We start from the raw sequence: 26,445 nt of genomic DNA on the forward strand, positions 1-26,445 counted from the left end.
AAAGCACAATAGAGTCGGGACAGCTGGGTATCATAGCCCTGGGACTGTCACACCCCGCTGTTCTCCTCTCTTCTCCGGGCTGGAACAGTTAGAGCATATGGAGGCAAAAGTCATCCGATTTCTTTACAGCAGGAAATGCAAAGGTATTGTTGATTCTTGGACATTCTCAGGTTGTTTTCTCATCACTTGTGACACTGGTTTGACAGCTAACTCAAGACTTGCCATCAGTACATCAACTGAAATGTGATCCTGCAGCTGTAAACGATGAAATAGGTGCTAGTTTATAGTTTTTAATGTTTAGATGAAGGATTTTGCATTGCTTTGAATAATTAAATTGGTATACTGCAGCTAAATTAGATGGCTCTGCTGTATCGTATCATGTTTTTTTTCATTGGAGCTTCAGTATGCAGGACAAGTAGGTCCATCCATAGTTCCAGGCTTCCTAAGAGCTCACGTAAACATCATAATTCAGTATTTCAATAGGTTGTCGGGAGCTGAGTAAATTAATTTGGAGCCATGCTTGAGTGCTCGGCGGATGCTGGACAGGGAGAAAGAGAGAGAGAGCGATGCAACGGAAATAAAAAGTGATAAGCCTGTATACTCTCTGAAGATGTGTGTGTGTGTGTGTGTGTGTGTGATGAACCTCTGCAAAAAGATCTCCTGATATGCATTGTTCTTTTGTCTGTTGAAAAATGTTAATGCACCAATTTACTTGATGAGAAACGTAAAACCTGTCCCTTGAAACAGTTTTTTGCAAAGAAGGTTGAAATCAGCTATTTTTGACTTGGTTTTGAGGTACTGGAAGTGCATAGACTAGATTCTGAAATATGGATGATTTCTTTCTTTTTTTTTTCTGGATTAGAGGATGATCATGTTTTAGTGAGCAGTCCCAGATTAAATATGTGGAATTCTTTGTTTTTAATTGAGACGAATAGTAATGGTAAAAAGCACTTTTTAAAATTTGTTGCATTTGCAAACAATGTCCAAAATGAACTTTTGTCCATAGAGGGCAAGTGTACCAATAAATAAATAAATATTTCTTGATTTTATAAAGAAATCCATATTTCCCCATTACAAAAAATAAGTTAGATGCTTTTAGTTGTCAAATTACAGGGAAAAAATTGCATGATTTTGTTCATGCATTGCTGAGTATCATTTTGGTGGCTTAAGGTGCACCTTTAAATTGAACAAAAGTGATTGTACAGGCTTTACATTGTTTTACAGGCTTTATATAGATGATGGCGTTTAGTGTGCGTTTTTCAGTAATTGTCTGAATGGATTTGAACACCTTTAGAATGCATAACCAGAGTGGGAAGTTCCGTTATAACTGTTTCTTCTTCTCTTTCTCTGATTGGCAGAGATCCGAGCCCAGTTGGTGGAGCAGCTTAAGTGTTTGGACCAGCAATGCGAGCTCCGCGTGCAGCTCCTGCAAGATCTGCAGGACTTCTTCCGCAAGAAGGCCGAGATCGAGATGGACTACTCCCGCAACCTTGAGAAACTAGCCGAGAGGTTCCTGGCCAAGACACGCTACACAAAGGAACCTCAATTCAAGTAAGAAAACATTTGGCCGTGTTTCCAGCTGATACATCATGGTCCTGTGATCCGTGCCATTACCTGGGCACAGTTTGAAATCAGTATGTTTATTTTTTGTCCTCTCACACACACTTCTGATTACATAAGTGCTGTTCTGCAGTGAAAGTTGAGACGGTTGAGTAAACTGTCATCAAGGTCATGTGATATCCAGTCAACACTTCCCTTTAGGCTTATTCAAGATAATTTCATTAAAATCTTTTGTAACAACTCATGACCGTCATATTTTAGTGTGTAGGCATAAACAAAGACTACTTATTTGTCAGAATGATGATGAATCAGCTTTTGACAATGTAAATACAGTTTTACAGTCTTTTGAGCCTTTCACAAGACCCTGCTGTTATATAAGAAGCTTGTCTCATATCTCTGATGAGATAGCAGCAGGGATTTGATAGTGGAATAAAGTCAAAAATTTTCTTCGAAGTCCTTGGTTCTGCTCCAGTGACCCATATTTGATCCTGTTTCTGTAGCGGTTAGAGTTATTATGCTGTATTATGAAACAGCTGGCATAACGTTAAGAAAAGCAAGTGAAGTGGAGCATTTATGTTCTTACTCGAGCTATAAATGTTTATATTATCCTGTCTGATTGACTGCATTGGCTTATAATGCTAATTTTATTGTTTAGCGTGAAACAAAACAAGCTTTTGAATGGCCCTGATGTCATTTTTATACATAGGGCTAGACTTTGAACAGGCTTTTTAAAGCTTAGTTGCGTAGAAAGGCAAGTGGCAATTATGCTGAAGACCTGGCATTAAATGAATGCAGGTTTCCCGATACTTACTAGCGAGCTTTGAGAATGATGCAGTCTCACGGCAGTCATTATGACAGGATATGCTGTCGAAGAGCCTATTAATCAGTGTTATATACTGTCTAAACGGATCTCTCTGGTCAGACGCTTGGATCCTGTTGGATTCAGTTTGATCTTGTGAGGATGTGGTAACCTGATCCTCAAAGAATTACAAAGATAAGCTTAAAGACCAACTAAAAGTTGAAGTTTGAAGTGTACTTCCTTGCCCTGGCTTATGTGTGAATTATGAAAGAGTCTGCATGTCTTGTTAATTGAAGCAGAATTTGATGATAATAATGTCTTCCCGACCACTATAAAGCAAAAAGTTTGCTTGCGTCAACATTTATCAAGGTGCTTTTGCAACTCCCAACAGCCTGTATTTGCAGTGGCACATTGTCATCCTTTTATGCTTGCTGTGTAAATAGGTTGGACTGGATTTGAGTTGTTTTCCAGGGTCTGGTATGCGTACCTTGACAGGTTTCTTTCTGGCAGTTTTGCCACAGGCACTGTTTTGACACAGGGGATATCCAGTGCTTGAACTTTTCCTTTATTTCATTTTCATTCATTTTCCACCTTGTCATGTGCTGCTTTTTGCTGCTTCCCTTTTTCACTCTCTGTCTTTTCACGTTATTTTGCTCTTTGTATTTGCACTTGACTCTTCAGTTCCTAATATAATGGTTTGAGTGCTAGAGGCTGGGTCTGGGAAAGTCAACATATGGCTCTCTGACAGCTTCTAGAAATAATCAATTGATAGCACGTTTTTTTTTAGAGCAGTTTTGTGTGACAGCTCTGTGCCTTATCAGACCATGGTGCACATGAGACCCCATGTGTACCTTAGACCCTGGGGGAGGTTCAGTTTCAAATGGAGACCCATGTGCTCCAGTGTAAGCGGTGGATGTATACCACAATACTCATTTTTGGTCAACAACAATATGTCATAATATAGACATTTTATAGAATAATGATTAAGACAGATTTCTGAAAACAAAAATATATTAATAATAATGATGATGATGATGATAATAATAAACTATTAAAGAATAATATTTTTTAAACACTTTTATCAAAAATTATGAAAATGACTCAAAAATATTAAAGAAATAAGTAATAATAATAATGTATTAATATTAATTAATTAATTAATAATAATAATAATAATAATAATAATAACAACACAGATTTATAATTGTATTTATTTTTTATTTGAACAATCTTCTCAATTAAAAAGTATGGGTAACACTTTACAATAAGGTGTCATTTGTTAACATTAGTTAATGTATTAACTAATATGAACAAACAATGAACAATACATTTATCACACTATTTATTCATCTTTGTTAATAAAAATAGAGTTGTTCATTATTTGTTCATATTACTTCACAGTGCATTAACTAATGTTAACAAGCACAACTCATGATTTTAATAATGCATTAGTAAATGCTGAAATTAACATCAACTAAGATTAATAAATGCTGTAGAAGTATTGTTCATTCTTAGTTCATGTTAGCTAATGTAGTTAACTAATGTGAACTAATGAACCTTATTGTAAAGTGTTACCAAAGTATGTATAATATATATATGTATGTATGTGTGTATATATGTGTATATACATACATATATATACACACACATATATACACACACATACATACATATATACAAAATTATTTTTTTTTGGAAAAAATTATCTGGAAAAATATTAATTAAATAATTAATAAGAAATCAGTCATAATTATGATCAGTAACAATCCATTATTATTGGATAATACAAATTTATAAATTTTTTATTATTTTTTATTTGAACTGTTGTGTTTATTTAAATTAAACATTTATCAAAAATGAACTAATAATAATGGATGGATGGAAACTAATAAGAGAAGTAGAAGAAGAAAATGCATAATTTTACGATACAGCCTTGTGTTTTTCCAATCTTAAGCATTAAAGGGCCATGAAACCCCCCTATTTCAGCACTGGTCTTTCACACATTAGATCTGAAAAAGACTCCAGAAATGGGCGTGTAAAACTGTGGAAAAGAGGAAGTGTAGAGGGTAGGAAGAGGGGAGAAAACAACCAATAAAACACAGACCTACAACGCACTCATTATACAAACAGATGAATATTAAAATATATTTAAAACAGAAAGAATAAAGGCATAGTTACTTTTTGTTTACTTTTCTTTGGATTTTCAGTCTATATCATTGTTTGCTGTGTATCACAATAATCCGTTGCGTCATCGTGTTCATGATCAGACGTACCGCTGTATCAGCGCCCTTATTCACGCATATTTCATTTGAAGAAGACATGATATGTGCGCGAACACGGTGCTGGTTCATGTTTGGAGCACGAGAGAATATGAAATATTCTCACAAACGCTTGAAACACGCTTGCTCCGGTCCGGATATGATCTGCGCAGTAAGTGTTAAATCCATCGCGGCGTTCCGCCCAGAAACCGTTCTCTCATGCGTGCTCCACGTGTTGTCATATTAAATATTGTTCACAGAAATGAACTGACAGCACGAATCTCTTTCATGAGATTTGAATTCTCCGCTGTAAGACAACCTCATGCATAATACAGCGCAGTGATTGGATGGTAAGAGTTCATTCTCATGAATAATACTGAGCATAGCTCGGAAAACTGTTGATGTAGACGAGTACTCATTAGCCACGGCAGCCAATCACCACTGCAAATTAACGCATATACGTCACTTTTCATTATGTAGGCTCAACTTTTCTTTTTGAACCGGAAGAACGAAATTGCTCCAAAATTTTTTAAAAGAACCACTTTTTTCCTTAATAATAGACATAATGAGTGCTATTGTTGTTTTCACTGATGTGCAACCTGTTCATATATTTTAATAGGGTTTCATGACTCTTTAAGATTCTTCTCCCTCATGTATTTTTGCTCTCTTTTGCTTGCATTTCTTCTCTGAGAACTTGTTTCTTCATTTTAACATCATTTTGTCTGCTTGTCTCTCAATTTCGTCATAGCTCTAACTTTTTCTTCCACATTAGGCCCGCATTACACCATCTCTTTCTTTGAGCACCCCCTCACTACACCAAATCTGCAGTAACCCCTGTTAATGTCCTCCCTGATACCAATGACCCCCACTGAGATAGATTTTCTAATCGGCTGGTAATCTCGCCCAGTCTAAATACCATCCCCTGCCCTCAGTGTGTCCCTTGAGCCCCTGCAATCCAGCTCCAACATCTGTATGATTAACAGGCAAAAGGCAACATCTGGGACTATGATGCCATGAAAGAATGTGAGGTATTTTCCGGTCCCGCTCCTTCAGAAGAACGTAGCCGTCGGTGAGGCCCGACCTGCAAACTGAGGGGCATCTGTGGGGATCTTTTGGAGACCCCTGATATACTGCTTATGTTCTTACAGGGTAGAGTTGAGCTCAATGCCTTCCGTTCTACCACTCAAGGGTTCAACGGCTCCTCTATGTGTGGTATGACAGTGTGCGTCATTTTTTCAGCAAGCCCAGCAGGAGGCCCGATGACGAGTTGCCCGACAATGAATGGACAGCATGGTTAAGAAACACGCGGTCTGGAATGATAACACACCATGGTACTGACCGAATTTCTAGCATGCCTGATTTTCTACGAATGGATTGAGTTGATACAAAGAAGCAACTGAAACTCACCACAACGTCTGGACACATGACAAATAAGATGGGTGGTGGTTACACTGGTGCCACAGAGGAGCGGTGATGTGTCATATGCTTAATGGTCCACTGTGCTGATCCAAGATTACACTACAAACCAATTCTCAACTTTTCCCCTCTGGTGGTTATGGTCAATGCTGGTTTCATCATTTCAAAGTTTTTAAAACATTGTCTCATATGGTGTTACCTCACTTCCTAATGTCTTGAATTTCGTTTCAAACATTTTAGTCCAGGGTTATTCAATCCTGCACAAAGAGGGCCACCTTCCTGCAAAGTTTAGCTTCAACCTGATCCAAAACACCTTTCTGGAAGTGTCTAGTAATCTGTAAGAACTTAATTAGCTTGTTCAGGTGTATTTAAATAAACCCTGCATTAATGGCACATTCAAGTCCTCTTGTATTTGAGTTGAGAAGTTGTAATTACAACGTCAGGTGAATTCAAGTTACTTTGGTCAGAGTAAGATGACGATGTACCTTTTCTACAGCAAGATTTTTAACTCTGTCAAAATGATGTATAAAGAATATGCAGGATGTGCTTTTTATTGAATTTATGTAGGTGCTGTAATGTAAATTCTTGTACATTCTATCATAATGGTACAATACTATCATATATTGTACATTCAAATTCAAAATTTATTTTTTAAATGTAATTTAATATATTTAAACAAATTTACCGTCAACTACAGAAATCAACAAATTTACTGACACTGGACTGGACACCCTTGTTTGTCTTTTGTTCAATATGTTGCCTGTTCTGCTGTATCTTGTGTCACAATAACTCCCAGCCCATTTGTGAGGAGCTCAGGGTAGGTTGACTAGAGGAAGTGAGTCCGTCTGGTCTGGTGTGTTTGCCTATTCTTCATCAGTGTGTGACGGTAAGAGAAAGCAGGCAAGGCAAGTTTCATTTCCTCTCCAGTCTGACTAGCTTGACTGATGTCTTCCCAGCATCATGTCTGAACAGAAACCGAAGTCTTGTAAAACACTTCTCACCAGAGTGAAGAATTCCCCTCAACGCCTTCTCGTGTACCTTCCAAGTGAGATTGAATGAATCGGTCACTCTTCACAGTTTACAGCAGACTCTGATGTTAGTATGTTGCTAAGCTAATGACTCTATGCATGTATTGAAAGAAATACTGTAAAAATTGTGAAATATTATTACAATCTAACATAAATGTTTTCTATTTTAATGTATTTTAAAATGCAATTTATTCCTGTGATGGCAAAGCTGAATTTCCAGTAGCTCCAGTCAGAAATGATTTGTTTGCTGATTTGATGCCTGAGAAACATTTCTTAGTATTATCAATATTGATACATGATACATTCTTTGAAGAATAAAAAAGTATATAAATAGAAAACTTTTGTAACTTTATCAGCATCTTCACTGTAACTTTTGATTAATTTAATGCATCCTTGCTGAGTATTCATTTCTCCTCATGGTCCATGCGTACATTCAGGGCTTCTCGTTTTGCTTTGTGAAGTAATATCATTGATCAATTCCCATCATTTTACTCCAACCAAATGTCAAGAATTTCTTTATATTCTTCATCTCTTAAAATTCTTCACATGCCACCATGTCACATCCCTGGTGTATGTCACCTAGGAATTAGACCTTCTTGGCTTTGCGGAGTGTTCCTTTGGTGAAAGGCCGGCTCTGTCTGCGATGACCTTGCTGTTAATTGGACAATTCCTCTGCTCATGTGACCTCAGCTTTTTCATGGCCTTCCAGAAATGACCCGGAGCTCCCTCGTCTGAATGCCCATTTAAGAACCCTTTCCGCCAGCCAAGGGCCCATGCTAATCTCATCAACGTCCCTTTGTTCATTTCTCGAGAGGAATTGAGTTTCTCCAAGGACTCCATCTTATGTGGTTAAGCATGTGTTTTGCTTCTTTGCATATGAAAAAGCAAATTAGTGTGTTTGGGAGGATGTTTCTCAGGGCTGTCAATGCCTCAGGTTGGTTTTCATCATTCAACAATCGTTAGACTGTTGGTTTCACTTATTATATTCTTATTTTTTACACATAATTTGGTATTTGTGAAAATGTAAAGATTTGTTTTGTTAGTATATTCTTGTCTTCTCATGTTCCTTGTGTTATGAAATGTCCTGCACCATGTGTCAATTAATGGATGTGTTCCCACCATTTTTTGGCACACATCTCTGTGGTTTACCATCAAGAACTTGCCTTCTTTGAACCCTTGTTGTGCAAGACCTTTATTTTTTGCTTCACTTTTTTGCATGCTCGAACTAGTTTCACTCTTCCCTGTTTCCCAAGTGTTGTGCGATCATTGGCAGAGCAAACAGCAAGATCTCATTCCACTCTTTACCTCAGCCGTAGCCTCCAAAACATCCAAATGCAATTATTTCTGCAACACTTCTTAACCGCAATTTTTAGATGGGCGAAAATGGTGTCTGGCAAGGCTGGTGGAGAGAAACATTATTGCTGAGAGTGGTGTGCACGCCTAAGTGTTTTGAACACACAAGACTTATTTACTTATGATTGTAGTTGAATTGTGCCGCTTATTTTTATTCAGTAGGTCTGTTCTAATGTCTCCCTACATATTCAGCTTTTTTATAAGGCACCGTTCTAACTAAAATAAAAACTTTGAAGTTACTGATATTTGGGCAACAACTCTATTAATGGTCACAATGGTATTCCAGTAGAGTCTGAAGTTAGCATGTTGCTAAGCTAAGGACTTAAAGGGTTAGTTCACCCAAAAATGAAAATTCTGTAAATTAATTACTCACCCTAATGTCATTCCAAACCCGTAAAAACTTTGTTCATCTACGCAACGCTAATTAAGATGTTTTTGATTAAATCTGAGAGCTTTATAACCCTGCATAGACAGCATCGCAGCTACCACGTTCAAGGCCCAAAGGTAGTAAGGACATTGTTAAAATAGTCCATGTGACATCAGTGGTTCAACAGTAACGTCATGAAGCTACAAGAATAGTTTTTGTGCACAAAGAAAACAAAAATAACAGCTTAATTCAACAATTTCTTCTTAAGTGTCAAGTCTACGCTGTGCGTTCACAAGAGTACCACAGTAAAGACTGACACGCAAGAGAGGAAATTGTAGAATAAAGTCATTATTTTTGTTCTCTTTGCGCACAAAAAGTATTCTTGCTGCTTCATAAACTTAAGGTTGAACCCCTGATGTCACATGGACTAGTTTAACTATGTCCTTACTACCTTTATGGGCCTTGAACATGGTAGTTGCATTGCTGTCTATGGAGAGTCAGAAAGTTCTGATTTCATCAAAAATATTTTAATTTGTGTTCCGAAGATGAACGAAGGTCTTACGGGTTTGGAATGACATTAGGGTGAGTAATTATTTAATGACAGAATTAAAATTTTTGGATGAACTATCCCTTTAACACAATAGTCAGCATTTGTTTTGTGACACTTTACTAGTAGAAAACATTTGAAATGTTGAATAAAGAATAAGGAACATGTGCTTGATATTTATTAAATTCTTACTTTTCTTGCATACTTGCAGCAAATGAGTAAAAAAAGAACAAAGATTAGTAATGCTTGAGGATTCTAATAAGCTTACGATATGAATCTCTGTTGCTTTCCTTTATCATCTGTAGAAATACCTTGATGTTTGTTGACGACAGTATATTTGGTCTTTTTATTCTGATCCCATTATCAAAAGAGTTACATGGGCAAAGATGAAGTGAGATGTGTCCATTCCTTTCCACAACACTGACAGATGTTGAGCAGGAGAAAAGGCTGTGATGTACCTCCACCAAGCCCCCCGCTGAGCTCTGAATGCTGGCTGATTTCCCCTCGCTTTGAACTCATTGGGAGGAGTGTCTGTCTGAAGTCTTGTCGGCAGGCGAAGCCAGAGGGAACGTCCTGTACAGAGAGACAGGATCCCTGTCGAGTGATATGATTAATCCAACGTGCTCTTCAACACGGAGGACTGGTGTCAGACAAGTGTTAATACACATTCGTACATCTCTTGAGGTTTATTAGACTCAGACTCCTTCAGGACATCAGCAGTGCTTGGTTTCAGCCCAGAATGTTTTTTAATATAATTTTTTTTAAATATACTAAAATGGGTTCAGATGATGCTGATATCCTGCTATGATTTGTGCAGCATAAAGTGGGTCTGATTTTTGCAAAAGTAGCTAGGTAAACTACCATGATTTTGGACGTGTGCTTTGAAAATAGCATGTTTTTGGTCATGTACCTGGAAATAGCATGGTTTTTGGGCATGCACTTTTTAAATAATTTGGATATGTTCACTACAGTTCAAAAGTGAAAGTCTTTTATGCTCACCAAGGCAGCATTTATTTGATAAGAAATATAGTAAACTGTGCAAAATTATTGCAAGTTAACATAAAAGTGTTTTATTTTTAAATATTTTAAAATCTAATTTATTCCTGTGATGCAAAGCTGAATTTTCTGCAGCCATTCAGTGTCACACGATCCTTCAGTAATCAAGTGCTCAAAAACCTTTTTTATTATTTTTAATATTGAGAACAGTGCTGCTTTAATAGTGCTGTTTAATATAAAAAAAATCATTTAAATTAGAAATGTTTTGTAACATTTTAAAGGTCTTTACCATATCTTTTGATGAGTTTAATACGTCCTTGCTTAATAAAATAATTAGTTCCTTACAAACTTTACTGTATGTCACTATATCTGTTTAATCCACCCTGTGGAAGTGTTTATTATGAGTTGCAGTGTTTCGAAAATGAGGTAGATTTTATCTCAACACTTTGACTTTGCAGGCCACAAGTTTTTTTAGGCCTTAAATGCACACATTTGCATACCACTGTTGGATAAGGTTGCTGGTTGTTTGGGTAGATGTGATGAAATTTTAGTTCTCACTGAGGCTTTGCACTCCAGTTAACAGCAGGACCAAGGTCATGTGTTAGCTGTTCCTCTGTAAACAGACGGTCTGTAAAACATTAATAGACAGCCAGATGCTTTCCGCGGGCTCTTTAGATCCAGTCCTTCCTGATTCTACCCTCTCTGTGGACATTTCAGACCGTCTGGTCTGAAGAAACATCAGGTTCTGCCCCACCCGTTCTGAGGCATTTTAGCAGCAGGGAACAGGTCCCACCTCATGGGTTTCTACGGGACCCTCAGCATCAGCTGTCTCCTCTGGCATGCACAGGCTGCTGAGGCCATCCCTCCAGCATATGCCCAGAGTAACGCAGGGCTTAACAGAATTCCTCTTTGGCGTGACATCCATTGCTCTGTAATCCATGAGCGAACTTCACATATAGGGCAACAGGTTTATCAGAACGGATCTATACACGTGTACCCTTCTTAACCATACCAGGACTGCATGAGTTTAGAGTAACCTTTAACATCCTGGGCACATTCCCTATCAGAGCAAGAGTCCAGAGGGTTTTTTGACCTGATTTATCTGTAATGACGACGTGTGTGTGTGTGTCTCAAGGGCTGTTCACAGTGATTTGTAGCGACAAAGTAATCTGAACTCATTAGTTTTCAAATACAGTTGGCTGTTTGAATGACTGATGGCGATGAGACCTTTTGCATAGTATTATATAGTCATAATCTTCAGGAAACGTAATGACCCAAAATTGCAAAGTAAATCTCAAAATACTGTACATTTTATCACCAGCAAGATAATTTCATATGTATTATTGATATATTACTGAATACTGTGTGTGTGTGTGTGTATAAACAATGTGATATAATGATTCATTTGCATTATCAAAAATGTATATGAATGTTTATGTCCTTGTTTTCTACATAAAAATTGTGTGGGAAAACACACCACGATTATTTTCCAAATTAATTTAGAATTTACTCCTTATATTAAATGTTTTAAATCTGTTTGGCTTGAAATTATTTGACTGAATCATTTGGTTATGTTCAGATGATTTCTCTGATTCCTTTTGATTATGTGTTGTGATTTGAATTGTTTGTCAGTTGTTCTGCAGCTATTTTGCTACTACTGCAAATGTATTTTTGTAGAATGTATTTTTTTTTTTTTAAATAGCTTCTTCTAACTGATTCTTCTGCTCTCCTGTATGATAAATGATAATAAATTAGTTTTTTTCTTTACTCCTCTTTGCAGGAAAGAGCAAAATGTCCTGTCTCCAGTCAACTGCTGGAACCTTCTCTTGGCTCAGGTGAAGAGAGAGAGTCGAGACCACGCCACTCTCAGCGATCTCTACCTCAACAACATCATCCCACGCTTCGCCCAGGTCAGCGAGGACTCAGGGCGCCTCTTCAAAAAGGTAACATTCGTCTTTGCATACCAGTCGATTTCTCTATTAAAGCCTCTGTAGTGGTCATTGAGCTTGAGACCTCATTTTTTATTTGCTTCTCAGTTCAATTGATGAATCTTTCTCTCCTCACTGACATACCAGTTTTGACCTAATTTGACTTTATTATTATTGTAATTATTTAATTTTGTCTAATATATGATATAATATGTCAATATTTGTTTTAATTAAGGATAGTAAAATTTATTTGTTTGCAGTTTGGTTCATAACATACAGTGAGGAAAATAAGTATTTGAACACCCTGCTATTTTGCAAGTTCTCCCACTTAGAAATCATGGAGGGGTCTGAAATTGTCATCGTAGGTGCATGTCCACTGTGAGAGACATAATCTAAAAAAAAAAAATCCAGAAGTCACAATGTATGATTTTTTAACTATTTATTTGTATGATACAGCTGCAAATAAGTATTTGAACACCTGAGAAAATCAATGTTAATATTTGTTACAGTAGCCTTTGTTTGCAATTACAGAGGTCAAACGTTTCCTGTAGTTTTTCACCAGGTTTGCACACACTGCAGGAGGGATTTTGGCCCACCTCCACACAGATCTTCTCTAGATCAGTCAGGTTTCTGGCCTGTTGCTGAGAAACACGGAGTTTGAGCTCCTCCAAAGATTCTCTATTGGGTTTAGGTCTGGAGACTGGCTAGGCCACGCCAGAACCTTGATATGCTTCTTACAGAGCCACTCCTTGGTTATCCTGGCTGTGTGCTTCGGGTCATTGTCATGTTGGAAGACCCAGCCTCGACCCATCTTCAATGCTCTAACTGAGGGAAGGAGGTTGTTCCCAAAATCTCGCAATACATGGCCCCGGTCATCCTCTCCTTAATACAGTGCAGTCGCCTGTCCCATGTGCAGAAAAACACCCCAAAGATGATGCTACCACCCCATGCTTCACAGTAGGGATGGTGTTCTTGGGATGGTACTCATCATTCTTCTTCCTCCAAACACGTTTAGTGGAATTATGACCAAAAGTTATATTTTGGTCTCATCTGACCACATGACTTTCTCCCATGACTCCTCTGGATCATCCAAATGGTCATTGGCAAACTTAAGTCGGGCCTGGACATGTGCTGGTTTAAGCAGGGGAACCTTCTGTGCCATGCATGATTTCAAACCATGACGCCTTAGTGTATTACCAACAGTAACCTTGGAAATGGTGGTCCCAGCTCTTTTCAGGTCATTGACCAGCTCCTCCTGTGTAGTTCTGGGCTGATTTCTCACCTTTCTTAGGATCATTGAGACCCCACGAGGTGAGATCTTGCATGGAGCCCCAGTCCGAGGGAGATTGACAGTCATGTTTAGCTTCTTCCATTTTCTAATGATTGCTCCAACAGCGGACCTTTTTTCACCAAGCTGCTTGGCAATTTCCCAGTAACCCTTTCCAGCCTTGTGGAGGTATACAATTTTGTCTCTAGTGTCTTTGGACAGCTCTTTGGTCTTGGCCATGTTAGTAGTTGGATTCTTACTGATTGTATGGGGTGGACAGGTGTCTTTATGCAGCTAACGACCTCAAACAGGTGCATCTAATTTAGGATAATAAATGGAGTGGAGGTGGACATTTTAAAGGCAGACTAACAGGTCTTTGAGGGTCTAGCTGATAGACAGGTGTTCAAATACTTATTTGCAGCTGTATCATACAAATAAATAGTAAAAAAATCATACATTGTGATTTCTGGATTTTTTTTTTTAGATTATGTCTCTCACAGTGGACATGCACCTACGATGACAATTTCAGACCCCTCCATGATTTCTAAGTGGGAGAACTTGCAAAATAGCAGGGTGTTCAAATACTTATTTTCCTCACTGTATCTTCTGTGGGGTCTTATGCGTGCTTATAGTGAGATGATTAGAATCTAAGATCTCAAGCAAAAAATCTGTATCCTGTCATATTTGCTCAGGCGGAGCTGATAGATGCAAGAGCGTATCCAGCCTTTGGTGTCTCATTCCTCTTGGCTTGTCTAGACTGGTTAGACAGGCAGGAATTCAATTCGCTCACTATCTAGACCCTGAGAGCTGTGAAAGAGATGCTTTCTTAACAACACATTTCCAGTGTCCACTGGTTATCCAGGTGAATCCAGTTAAATCTGGTCTGTTTAAGGTCAAATCCAGCTTTAGTTATTCAGAGGATGAAGGAACCTCCAAAAATGAAAAATTCTGTAATCATTTACTCACCTTCTTGTTGTTCCAAACCTGTATAAATTGCTGTCTTCTGTTCGAACATAAAAGAAGGTATTTTGAAGAATGTGGCTGCCCAAGCAGTTGGTCCCCATTGACTTCCATAGTATGGAAAAATTACTATGGAAGTCAATGGGGACCAGAAACCTTTTGGTGGATGATGAGAGAATTTTCATTTTTGGGTGAACTACAATTTAAAAGTCTCCCATCAAAACATCAGTTGAACTGGGGGTGTTGATACTTTTTGATGTTTATTTGATAAGACCTCTTGTGATATAGTCAGAGGTCTCAACTATGCATAATTTAAAGTTTATTGCAATTTTGTCTACTAAACTTTTCTAAAAATTCCAAATCAAGAGGGAGAAAGGACTTGCCTCAATCTTAAATCGCTTTTTCTTTTCTTTTTTTTTTCTTTTTTTTTTTTCTCTGCATATCTAGCGGCAAAAGTCTCTCAGACCCCAATCAGCACTTCTTTCTCTCCCGCTGTCTCTCTGTCTGTTCCTTGGTTCCCATGAGAGAGAGATGAGCCTTCCTATCAACATTCTCCTCAACTCTTTCTGTCTCTCTCTCTTCTATAGTTTAGCTTACCGGCCCTCTGTGCTGCAGGAATAACAGTCCTTTAATTGAGCACTCCCCGCCGGCCTCTCTCTAGAGGCTTCCTAGGAGTCGCTGAAGTCTGTGCAATTGGTCTTACCCCACGTCTCAGTGCCGCACACCGCCCACCTGTCTTAAAAGTGCTACGACATGCTGGAGAAATTCTGCACTCTAAATGCAAATACAGTCAAGAGAGCCCTGTCTGGAGGAGGTTTACGACTTTATTGAACCATAAGCGTAGACACACAATAAAGGAAAACACACTTAAAAGTGGAGAAAGAGAAGTTTTGGCAGTGACATTTTGGATGAATCCTGTTCCCCTTAATCAGTGCATGATGAGAAACATAGCGCAATTTAATTTGACCACTTTTAGCTTCTAATATAATGTGATATGAATATGAATGTAATGTGATATGAATGTAATTAATTAATTTACATTTAAACATATTTTCATGAGCAAGAATAAAAGATTGTAAAGCAGTTTTCTACTTTATCTAATGTGGCAGCAAATAGTAGAGAGACACAATGTTTTTGGAACAAAGTATCTTGAAAAAAAATACAGGAATATTAAAAAATATTATTACAATTAAAAATGACTGTTTTCTATTTGAATATTTTAAAAAGTATTTTATGCTATCATCTATTTTAAAAAGTATTTTATGCCATCTATTTTAAAAGTATTTTAAAATATTTATCTTTACTAGGAAAAGACAATACAGTCTAAAAAAAAACCACTGGGTTAAAAACAACCCAATTTGGGTTGTTTTTAACCCAAGGGCTGGGTAAATATAGGACAGAACACATTTGGGGTAAATTTTACCCAGCAAATTGGGTTATTTAACCCATCATAATGATTTGATTTATTTTTATTGTAATATAGTTTATTTTTTCTTTATACATGAAATACTGTTTACAGATTAACTTAAATCCTCTAAACTTTTGTAAAATACTCCACACAACCACTGGTTTGCATGATAACTTCCTTTATTTTCCTTTATTTATCATTTACAGCATTGTTAATCGTTTTATATATACATATTGCCTATTTGAACTCGTTTAACAAACATTCAAAGTAAAAATTAAACATTAAACAGAAGTAATTCACGTGTAATCGTCCAGTCTCTGTTATTCCGTTTCCACCATAACGGCGCTGGCTTGCGTGCCCGAGCTGGAGTTGTGTTCGGTGGGGAACTCCTCACGGCTGAGACCACCGCCCTGCGTTTCACTCATAGCCGAAATATACTACGACTGCCTTCATAACCAGCCCAAAAACAACCAGTAAACAGCTCTGAGGAAATATTTTAACATCCAAAGTATTTGTATTCTGTATCTTTATGAATAAAAATCGTTTATTTTATGCAGAGTATCAGGCTTTTCCATCACGCGATAAGACCGACATTTAGGTGATTCACACCACGTGCCTGTATGTTGCTCTGCATGAAATTGAACGATATACAGCACAGTAACGATTTTATATATAAAATAAAATGTACACAAACCTGTATTTACCGAAGAAATGCATCAATTCAATGGCGCTTAGAACTGCTCTCTCCAGAAGACGATGCAAAATCCCCGCGATAACTCAACCGCTGGGTTACGTCTGACCCAGGATCTTAGTAAAACAAAAACTACCCAAACATTGGGTTGTTGTGTCTAACCAAGGAGCTGGGTAACACTAAAAAAAAAACTACCCAAACGTTGGGTTGTTACATTTGACCCAGGGGCTGGGTTACACAAAACCTACCCAAACACTGGAAAAAAATAACCCCAAAAGGCTCAACACAGCATTTGGGTTAAAAAAAAAATAACCCAGGATTTTTTTAGAGTGTAGACTGTGGAATATTGGCTGTGCTTTGGACTCCAACCAACAAGCATTATTCATGTTATGGACTTCAAGCATTTCTCTGCTGAAGTAGCTCCAGTCACTCCGAGTACAAACTCGGAGTACAAGCACAATGTTTTTTACATCAAGGCGAAGGATTTTCATCCAATTTAATCACATGCTCTTGTTTATTGGGGGAATTAATAGCAGAGGCGCAAGAACAATCCTCACAGATAACAACAATCCTTTGACATGTGACTGATGTTGGGTGCCAGTAAACCAATCCCCTCACACACACCCCAAAGTGATGCTTCTTTGACAGATTTGTGCAGAACCAAAACCAATCTCCTGCCAAGCTCACAGACAAAACGTGTGATCTTTTTCATTTAACAAGTGCATCTCACCATTACGGCTCATAAATCCATGTCCTCCCATTCCAGTGCCTCTCCCCTGTTGTCCAATAGATTTATAGTGGCCTTCATGGAAAATCAATAGTTTACTCCAATTTTTGGGCTCTTTTGTGTTGTCTTTGGGGTATGTCTCTGAGCAGATGGAGGAAGGCAGCTCTGCCTGCTCCGACCGCACTCCTGAAGGTCCATTTCACCGCCGGAATGTAATGCTGCTTGGAGGGGAAGTGTTATGTGTGTCTGTGAGAGGCGGAGCAAGAGAGAGGAAGGAAAAGTGGAAAGAAGTAGCTTAGACCTAACAATCCTAATAGAAAGAGCACGCTGAATAAATCCATCAAATGTTCCTTATTGAACTGGTCTGAATTAGGGAAACCAGCAGGGCAGACTGGAGACAGAGCCCACTACACGTGTCTCCCCCAGCAGGTCTGGAAGCACAAATGAACTTACAGACGTCAGCTGGGGAGACCATATGCTTCTGAACTATCTCCCACACCTTCAGTTTAACGCTCACACATGACAGGAAAATGTAATGGGACAACATTCTCATAAATAAAGTATTTGGATGTTTGTTTGGAGCTTTTTTTAGCCCTTTCCACTGGAGAAATCTACTGGTCTGAGGTGGCTTCCAATGATGTTATTGCACCAGCCGTTTATAGCTTGAGTGGTTGTTTTGGGGTTTATGAATCCCTGGAACAAGGGCTCATATGTCTCATGAGATTATGGTTGCTAATTATGTGTGTTTGTGATTTAAATTAAGAAAAGATTAACAAAAGTTGTTTTTCCCTTCCTCTTTCTTCAGTCTCCACTGACAAATAGATTAACTTTCTAGTACTAATGCACTTCAATATTTGGAAATGATTCTACACTTTTACACAAAATGTGCCCTACTGCAAGGCCACCATGCACATGCCAAAAATAAACCAGATATATAATTTGCTTTCATTTTATGCCTTAATTAAATAAAAAGTGTTTTTGATGGCATTTTTTACACCTTAATACAATAAAGGCTCATTATGTCGGCGCCGATAACCTCGTGTGTAGTGCGCCAAATTCGATTCCCGCTTCTAGGTCCTCTTAAAATAAAGGCACAAAAAGCCCATAAATGTAACTAAAAAATAAAGGCTCATTATAGTAATTTGGCCTTCAGTCAAGTGGATGGAACTTCAACATTGTACAGCAGTGTTATTTATATTTATATTTTAAATACATTTTAATATTTTAAAGAATTGTATGCATAAACGTTTTACATCATTATAAATAAAAATGAAAATAATTAAATATAAATAACAACTAGATTGTTGTTTTATTTGTATGAAATATATTTAATTAAATCGATAGATTCTAAGATTCTTTTGTTTGTTAATGTACACAGATATATTTGTTTTTGACTGCAGCCAGTGAAGAGAATGCAATAGAAAGGCATCTTGTCTTGGCATTGTTTTATTTGTCTTTAACATTTGTCTTGAACTTTTGTCTTTTTTGCTGTATTTTAGTGCCAAGTTATGAGCTCAATCAGCTTAACAAAATTCCTCAGACATGTTTAGAGAGGTGAGGTGAGCATCACCAGACGGGCAGTTCATCCTCTGCTCTAAATCTGGGTGTTCTTGTGCATTCTCACATATTACTCAGTCCACTGCCTCCAAATAAATCCCATCAGAGCTCCATTGACTTCCCGAAGGGGATCTCCTATGGGACGCCTCCCCACAGCCTAGTCATCCATCTCCGCTTTCAAAGGGTTAAAATGATCTCCAGTCTTTCCATCCTGGTTGGACCATGAAGGGAACTGTTTGACTTGACAATCACTGTTTGTGAAGATTGACAGATTGACTGTTTGTGAACACTCTCTCTATTTCTCTCTTTCACCCTTAACTTCCCTTCTGTCTTTTACGCCCATGCACACACACTTCATCTCCTTTCAGCTTCATATTTCTTTTCTCTTCCATCATTTCAATCACTTCTCATCATCAAGAACTCAGAGAGCTAATTGACATCTGTCCAAAAACAACCATAAAAGCTTCGTTCAGAGCTTCAGAAACAGGAAAACCCACAAAAATGTCAATGTGGGGAATAGGGAAGGAGTGACTGAGTCAAAGCCCTTAGTGAATGCTAGACATCTTCTTGGCTGGCTCCCAAGTTATCAGCCAACAGCGATTGAAGTTTGGACTTGAATTCACAAGCACTTCATTTTCATGTCATGCTGTGCCTTCGTTCTCGAACTTCCTCTTACAAGCTCCAGCATCCACCAGAACAGCAAACCACCATTTCTATTTCACCCAGAGTTTACCAGACCTTTTTATTCCACAGTCTCTAAGAGGAAGTCTTATCAAAATCACAAGTAATGCTTTCCAGTTTCCGTTCAGCTGCACACTTTTTGACATTCGTTGTAATTGATTGAAAACTGAAATTCAATACTTTTGCATTGTCTGTACACTTCAGTTTTGATAACGGCTCAAACAGAAGTATACCTTTTAGACAAGTGCACAAGCGGAACTGCTGTAACTGAAAGTAGCAGTGCTTGTGGCTTAAAGGGATAGTTCTCTCAAAAGTTTTTGGGTAGAACTTTTCCTTTAAAGTCATAAATAAATTGGCGTTTCAACCCATTTTATTTCCATAATGTGACGTTGTTACAACTGAAACAGAATATATAAGCAGAAAAAGAGGCTTTGGCCATTGTGCACCATTTGAAAACTCTTTGTACGGCCCCGTTTTTAACGTACCCAATTGCCTGAATGGTTAATCCGGTCCAGTGTACAGTGTTCCAGTATAATGTGACTGTTTGGGTGAGACTGTATTGAACTAGATTTGTTTGAGTTAGCTGGTGATGACCTCCATTACTGAAAGGGCAGAAAACATCTCATCAGTCTAACAGTGACAGCTTCAGGGCTCACAGCCAAAACGGATTATCAGTTGTAATTGAGAACAGGAAACTACTGTTCATCATGATCTACATCATTATTGTCTTTATACTAATGTTTTTTTTTTTCTTACAGAGTAAAGAAGTGGGCCTCCAGCTGCAGGAGGATTTGATGAAGGTCCTCAACGAGTTGTACACGGTAAGTTTCAAACACAGCATAGTCGAGCATAACTTTGTTTTCAGCACTAAACCTGAGGCTATCAGTTTCATTATCTGATTGTGTCACTTTCAATTTTCAAAAGGAGTGCATGAATCCTTAGTTTCTTTCTCTTAATATCTTTGGTTCCTCTGCGTCAGCCTTCTGCAGTGATGAGGCATTGAGTCTCTGCTTCAGTCGAGTGGTTATTTTGGTCTCTTGTGGTTGTAGTCCAATCAGTATTTTTGAGGTGGGGTTGGCTATAGTTACATTTTCTTCTTGTTAAAAATATTTTGAGAGCTTTTAGTCACTGTGCCCCCCTGTGTGTGGTTGTGTTACAGGGTGTGTGCGAATCGTAGTTTCCAAATGGCCTAGAAGGAACCGTTTAATGTTTATGTGCCTTGAAATGGGTTTGTGTGTATGTGAACAAAACAATGTCTTACCAGGCATTCCTTGTAATTCCATAGTAAGACAGGGGGTCTGAACAAGTAGCGAATGATGGTAATTATAGTCGTCAGTCAGCAATGAATCTAACCTGCTGGCATGCAGACTGACTGCTTGTAGCCTACCTCAGACTCTAAAGCAGATCTATTGCTTTTGCAGTGGCACAGAGGAACACTATGGAGTATAAGAGCTCTCCAAATGGTGACGATGCCTTCAGGATAGTAATGAACAGCAACAGTTGTGGGTCGGAAGTGCAGAATTAAGTATAACTTAAGACTGTTTTATAGTCTTCCTCAAGCATCAATCGCTTTTTATATTCTGTCCTAATTATTTGCCACAGAATATGCTATTTTTGAAATGGACAATATGAACAAGCTACATTTCCACGAATGAGGTCAGGACACTTTTCATGAACAGGGTACGAATTAGAACCTGAAAATCTTTATGAAAACAAAGACTTTTTAATTTGTCAATAAATTATCGTTAAATGCAGTGTTACTTATATACTACTATAGTGTTTATTAATATTTTGAATAAGCTTTTAAATTATTAATTTAAGTTTTAGTGGTTTTGTTAGGTGCTTTTGTAATTTTATTTTATTTTTGTTATTTTTGTTTAATACATATTTCTATTTAGCTTCATTCATTTTATTTCAGATGTAGTGTCAGTAATTTTAGAAGTTTTTTTAAAAGTCCCGCTGTAGTGAAAATCATTTTTTTAATGTTGTTTATTTGTCTAGGCTGTCCCAGAAATGCCATTTGAAACAGCCATCGGTTTGCTACATCACAAAATTCAATAACCAATCTCGTCAAGGGATAGATTCCTATCATCAGCATATTTATACAAACAGATGCACATAGAGATGTGCACATAGAGATCGCATGCAAAATATACCAATAGGATTACCAGCACAAAACCAAAAATAAAATAGAGCAAAATCCCATGAAGCCATGGTTTAACGTGAATTTAAAACCGCTAACTTGAATGATAACCCACGGGAACAGTGTAAAAGTATCCCGGACTCTCCCGCATTGGCGTCTGCACTTCACACGCATTGCTCGCGGGCACGAATTAAGAATCTCAAACTTGGCTGCATTTGAGTCTTCAAAGCATTTTGAGGACACAACATCGTCAAGTAAATAACTTTAATGACTGTTACAGTATCCACTGTAGTTGTCCGTTAGTAAAAACATAGTTTTATCAGTCATTGTCCATGGATCAGGAGGCCCTGGCTGGTGTGACTGAGTGGAGGCGGGGCTAATTTGCGTATTCATAGATCCGCGGATAGTAAATGAGACAGAGGTGTAGAGTTAAGGCCCGTTCACACCAAGCACGATAACTATAAAGATACCGATAAAGATATAGTTCTAAAAATCGTTCTCAATATTAAAGAATAGCAGAGTCCACACCACAACTATAAAGATAAAGGCACAGAGAAACAATATCACTTTGGAATCACTTTCAGAACGATTGTTTTCCAGCTGATGAACGATACAAACATTGATATCCAATCAGAATCCATCCTGCTATAAGGAGCTCAAGAATTTAAAGCGGCAGACGCATGTGCGCTTAGAATAAACAGATGATATCGTTCGCTGGTGTGAATGCTAATGTCATTATCTTTATGGTTATCGTTCTTGGTGTGAACGGGGCTTTACATTCAAACTATTTTAAGGTATAAGAAAATTATTTTCACAAGAAAAAACATTTAAAAATGTCATTTTGATGATCAAAGATGAGTTTTAAGGGATAAATTTGACTTCAGGGGGACTTTTTTTTTTTTTTCATATAATATGAATTTTTTATTTTACTTCATCTGTTAACGAAACTGTTAGTTTAGTCAATATCTAACTATCTAATAATAGTTAACAATAAATGGAGATGATTGTTGATTGCTTACCTAGACAAGCTAATTAAAATATATATATTATATTATATTATATTATATTATATTATATTATATTATATTATATTATATTATATTATATTATATTATATTATATTATATTATATTATATTATTATATTATATTATATTGTTGAAATCAGATAGACCAAATGTAAAATGAATTAATTCCATAAATTTGCTTGATAATTTTTTTCTTACAATAAGATTGGTAACAGGGTTGAATGGTTGAACTAGATGAATACAGACAGTAATGTGTTTAATGCTATCTCATTTTGACACTGTTCATTTTAAGTGATGATTTACATAACATCTAACTCTGTCACTATAACAACATGAGATTTTTTGCCTTTTATGCTTTATTAAAAGTAGTGGAGAAGTGGCTTATAGGGAACTCCTTCAGTGTTTACATTTTAGCACAAAAACCCAAAAACTTTAATGGCAGTTAACCTCAGTTTTAACCCTCAGTGGCAGTATGATTACTGTTTTATAGACTTAGCGTTGCAGTATCCATACCACCGCAGAGACCCATGTTCCCTGGCAGTGCCGAAATTAGCAGTGGTGCACGGAAAATTCAGGGATGATTCAGTGGATTGTAAGTCATGTTATTATCCTGCTGTATGGGGGGGTACTGCTTTCTGATACACAGCACAGTATTGAATGAGGCTTCCATGTGTACATGCCTAGTGCCACAGCTATATAATCCCAATAATTTCAAGCTTTTATTCTTACTGGGAGAAGAAATTCAATTAGAAATGCCCTTTGTGTTTGGCCACATATTTTTGTATTCCTCATTTTTGTGGGGGAGGAAGGAATAGTTTGGGGTTTTCAGGGTGGGGTGTTCAGGGCTCAAATGTGGTAGGAGGGAGGACCCGTGATATTGGCTTTCTTTGAATGGCGACTAGATTCCCCCCCGTACACATCCACACATGTTCTCCTGGGAAATGACTGTAACCCATTTCAATACCCATAAAAAGTTAGCAGATCCTTTAATTAAAGAGTTAAGGATGATGAAAATAAACCTGGCACCATTTTTAGTGACATCTGTGCTTTATATGAAGAAAGGAAAGAATGAATGGAAAAGCTGATGATGATTATCTCAGCCTTTTGGATCTGAGAGGAACCCCATAGGGTTGAAAATGGTGAAAAACGTGATGAACTTAGTTTCCTCTTCACAATCTTTAGCGTTCTTTTTTTTATAAGCTCAGTGGTGGCTTGTTCAGTAGTTCACTCAAAAATAAATATTCTGTCATCATTTACTCACCCTCGAGTCGATCCAAGCCTTTCTTCTGTGATACATTTTTGGTGAACTTTTTCTTTATATAAACTGGAAAAGAGCCTGATGCTTCTTTGCACTTTACAAGAGCAAGAAAAGGCCATTGAGAGCCGCCCACATTTATGTTTGCCAAATTCCTCCTGTAAGTGTTTCCTATTAATGATGACATTGCAAAGAGCTTATTAAATTTATTATGCCCATCATGGAGGCTGACACCCTCATGAAAGCCAGTGTAAGTGGAGTCCATTAACTTTCTCTCTCTCACATACAGCGAGCGAAGCCTTGGTATCATCTCTTGGCAGTGTGTTTGATTGCAAGCACAAGAATGGCGTCACTCTGTGTGACATACCTCTCAAAGGAGCAGAAGTTTGGAATGAGATCCTCCCTTCAATCCCATTCCCAAATTTAGCATCTGCTGAATACTAACTATCAAGCTTGGTGGTGTCTTCCATTCACTGGCAACAGTCACAGATGACAGTTACAGATCTTTCACCATAGTCTCTCATTGGACTTAGACATAAACTGCTCTTTATAGGGGTCATCAAATTTTAGATGTTCCTTGTGATTGTAATTTTATTTTATGGCATAGTAATGAATAACAGCTTCTTATTTATTTAATCTATTTTAGTATTTATATAACCCATTATGTTTCTCAACTTTCCCACATTTTACTCTTACTACTTTTTCTGGTGTTTAAAAATTCAACACAGAATAGGTTTTTGTTGTGAAATTATGTTAGTGTATTCAATGAGCTATTGTAAGAAACATCGAAATGAGGTGTTTTTGCATCTACATTTACATGATTGGCCATTTTAGAAGGAAGTTTTGTTTTCTGGAAGCGTTCAGGATGTTTTCATCAAACTTTTTTATTTCAAAAGAAAGAGAACTTAATTTTTACAGTGTATGATAGAGTATGCTATTTACAGTATATGACTTCTGTTTCCAGTCCACCCAAAGTAATAAATCTGTGCTGTGCGTTTTCTTCCTCTGTAATTTACTGATGCGGTACAAGAAATAATCTAGCCCAATTTATTAGCCTTTATTGCTTATGTAATTTACTTTTAGTCCTTGTGATGGAAAGTCATTGTCCCTTTGCCTCTTTGCCTATACAAACACATTGAGCTAAAAGGTTTCTGCAAGCCTGACTGTGAGTATAAAACATTTGTGTGAATGATTTCAGGGCTGTTTTTTGAGTTGGTTGTTATGTGAATAAGTTTGTGCAGTGCTTGTTGAGGCTAATAGGTCATCAGTTCAGGTGTTCTCCTCTTTCAGCCCGGTTCTTGATTGTAATGTTTCATTTCAAACTGCATTCATGAGCATGACCACATGTAAGGTTTCTTATTTAAAAAAAAAAAAAAAAGAAGAAACCCCACGACACATACACCAAAATCAGTCATGCTGAAAATTATTGATAGTTAATTATGCTTAATTGTTTGCACTGTCGTTTATATGGAAGCTTGATTGAAAGCTTGATTAAAAAAAAAAGGTAATTACAATTTTTTTTATCTTATTATTCATACTTTTGTTATGCAATTCCAAGTTTATATCTCACAATTAAGATATTTTTCCTTGCAATTCTGATGAATAAAGTCACATCACTGGAGAAGATGCATTTTCTCGGCCTAATCTACGATTTCATGCACATTTAACTTCCTTTTCTTTACTGCACAGGTTATGAAGACCTATCACATGTACAACATGGACAGTATCAATGCTGAAAGCAAGCTGAAGGAGGCAGAGAAGCAGGAGGAGAAACAGATGAGCCGCAGTGTCCGACACGAGGACAGGCAGACCCCGCGCTCGCCGGACTCTCTCACAAACATCAAGATCGAGGAGAAACATGTGCGCCGCAGTTCCGTCAAGAAGATCGAGAAGATGAAAGAGAAGGTGAGCAGAGAGATCAGAGGGTTCAAATGAGAAGGGATGGGGTGAGAAAAGAGTTAATGGAAGGAGAAATCAGAGTTTCTTGGACAGTTTAAACAGAAAATGTGGAGGAAAGGTGAACGTGGGCAGGAGAAGAATGAACAGATGGAGAGAAATTTCAGCGAAATGGGAAAGGTGATAGAGTGGGAGTTGAGAGAGAGAGAGGCTGAAAGATGCAGAGCACAGGGAGCAATGAGCTGGTGAGAGATACAGAGGATGCCGTCACTGCCAGATGGTGTTGAGGGTCCTAAACCTGATCCTCGACAGCTTTAATGACCTGTTGACGGTGGTTTATTCAATTTATAACATGCGTCAGATAGAGAATCCATGCTTATCATGCCTAAATAATACTATGCTTATCACACGACGCTGTGAAATACTTGATTCTCATTGGTCACGCCATTCTGCATTCATAAAAAATGAAAATAAATTTAAACTGGTGACAAAATAAAATAAAGTAAAAGAGGTGACCAGCAATGGTGCTTCCATATTCCTTATTAATAAATGAAAATACAATACTGTAAGTGACCAACAGT

The 26,445-nt window shown here is 37.6% G+C and overlaps 1 protein-coding gene across 3 annotated transcripts in view; it reads left to right on the forward strand.

Annotated features, from left to right (window-relative positions):
• Positions 1-26,445, forward strand: part of srgap2 (SLIT-ROBO Rho GTPase activating protein 2) — a 107,879-nt gene that overhangs the window by 52,986 nt on the left and 28,448 nt on the right. For all 3 annotated transcript variants that reach the window (XM_058790839.1, XM_058790838.1, XM_058790840.1), the window contains exons 3-6: positions 1,359-1,551; positions 12,105-12,267; positions 20,302-20,364; positions 25,658-25,873. In XM_058790839.1, the coding sequence (XP_058646822.1) occupies positions 1,359-1,551; positions 12,105-12,267; positions 20,302-20,364; positions 25,658-25,873 (635 nt within the window). The remainder of the gene's footprint in view (positions 1-1,358; positions 1,552-12,104; positions 12,268-20,301; positions 20,365-25,657; positions 25,874-26,445) is intronic.

The sequence above is a fragment of the Onychostoma macrolepis genome, chromosome 11 (assembly GCF_012432095.1).
Source record: "Onychostoma macrolepis isolate SWU-2019 chromosome 11, ASM1243209v1, whole genome shotgun sequence".
NCBI classification, from domain to species: domain Eukaryota; kingdom Metazoa; phylum Chordata; class Actinopteri; order Cypriniformes; family Cyprinidae; genus Onychostoma; species Onychostoma macrolepis.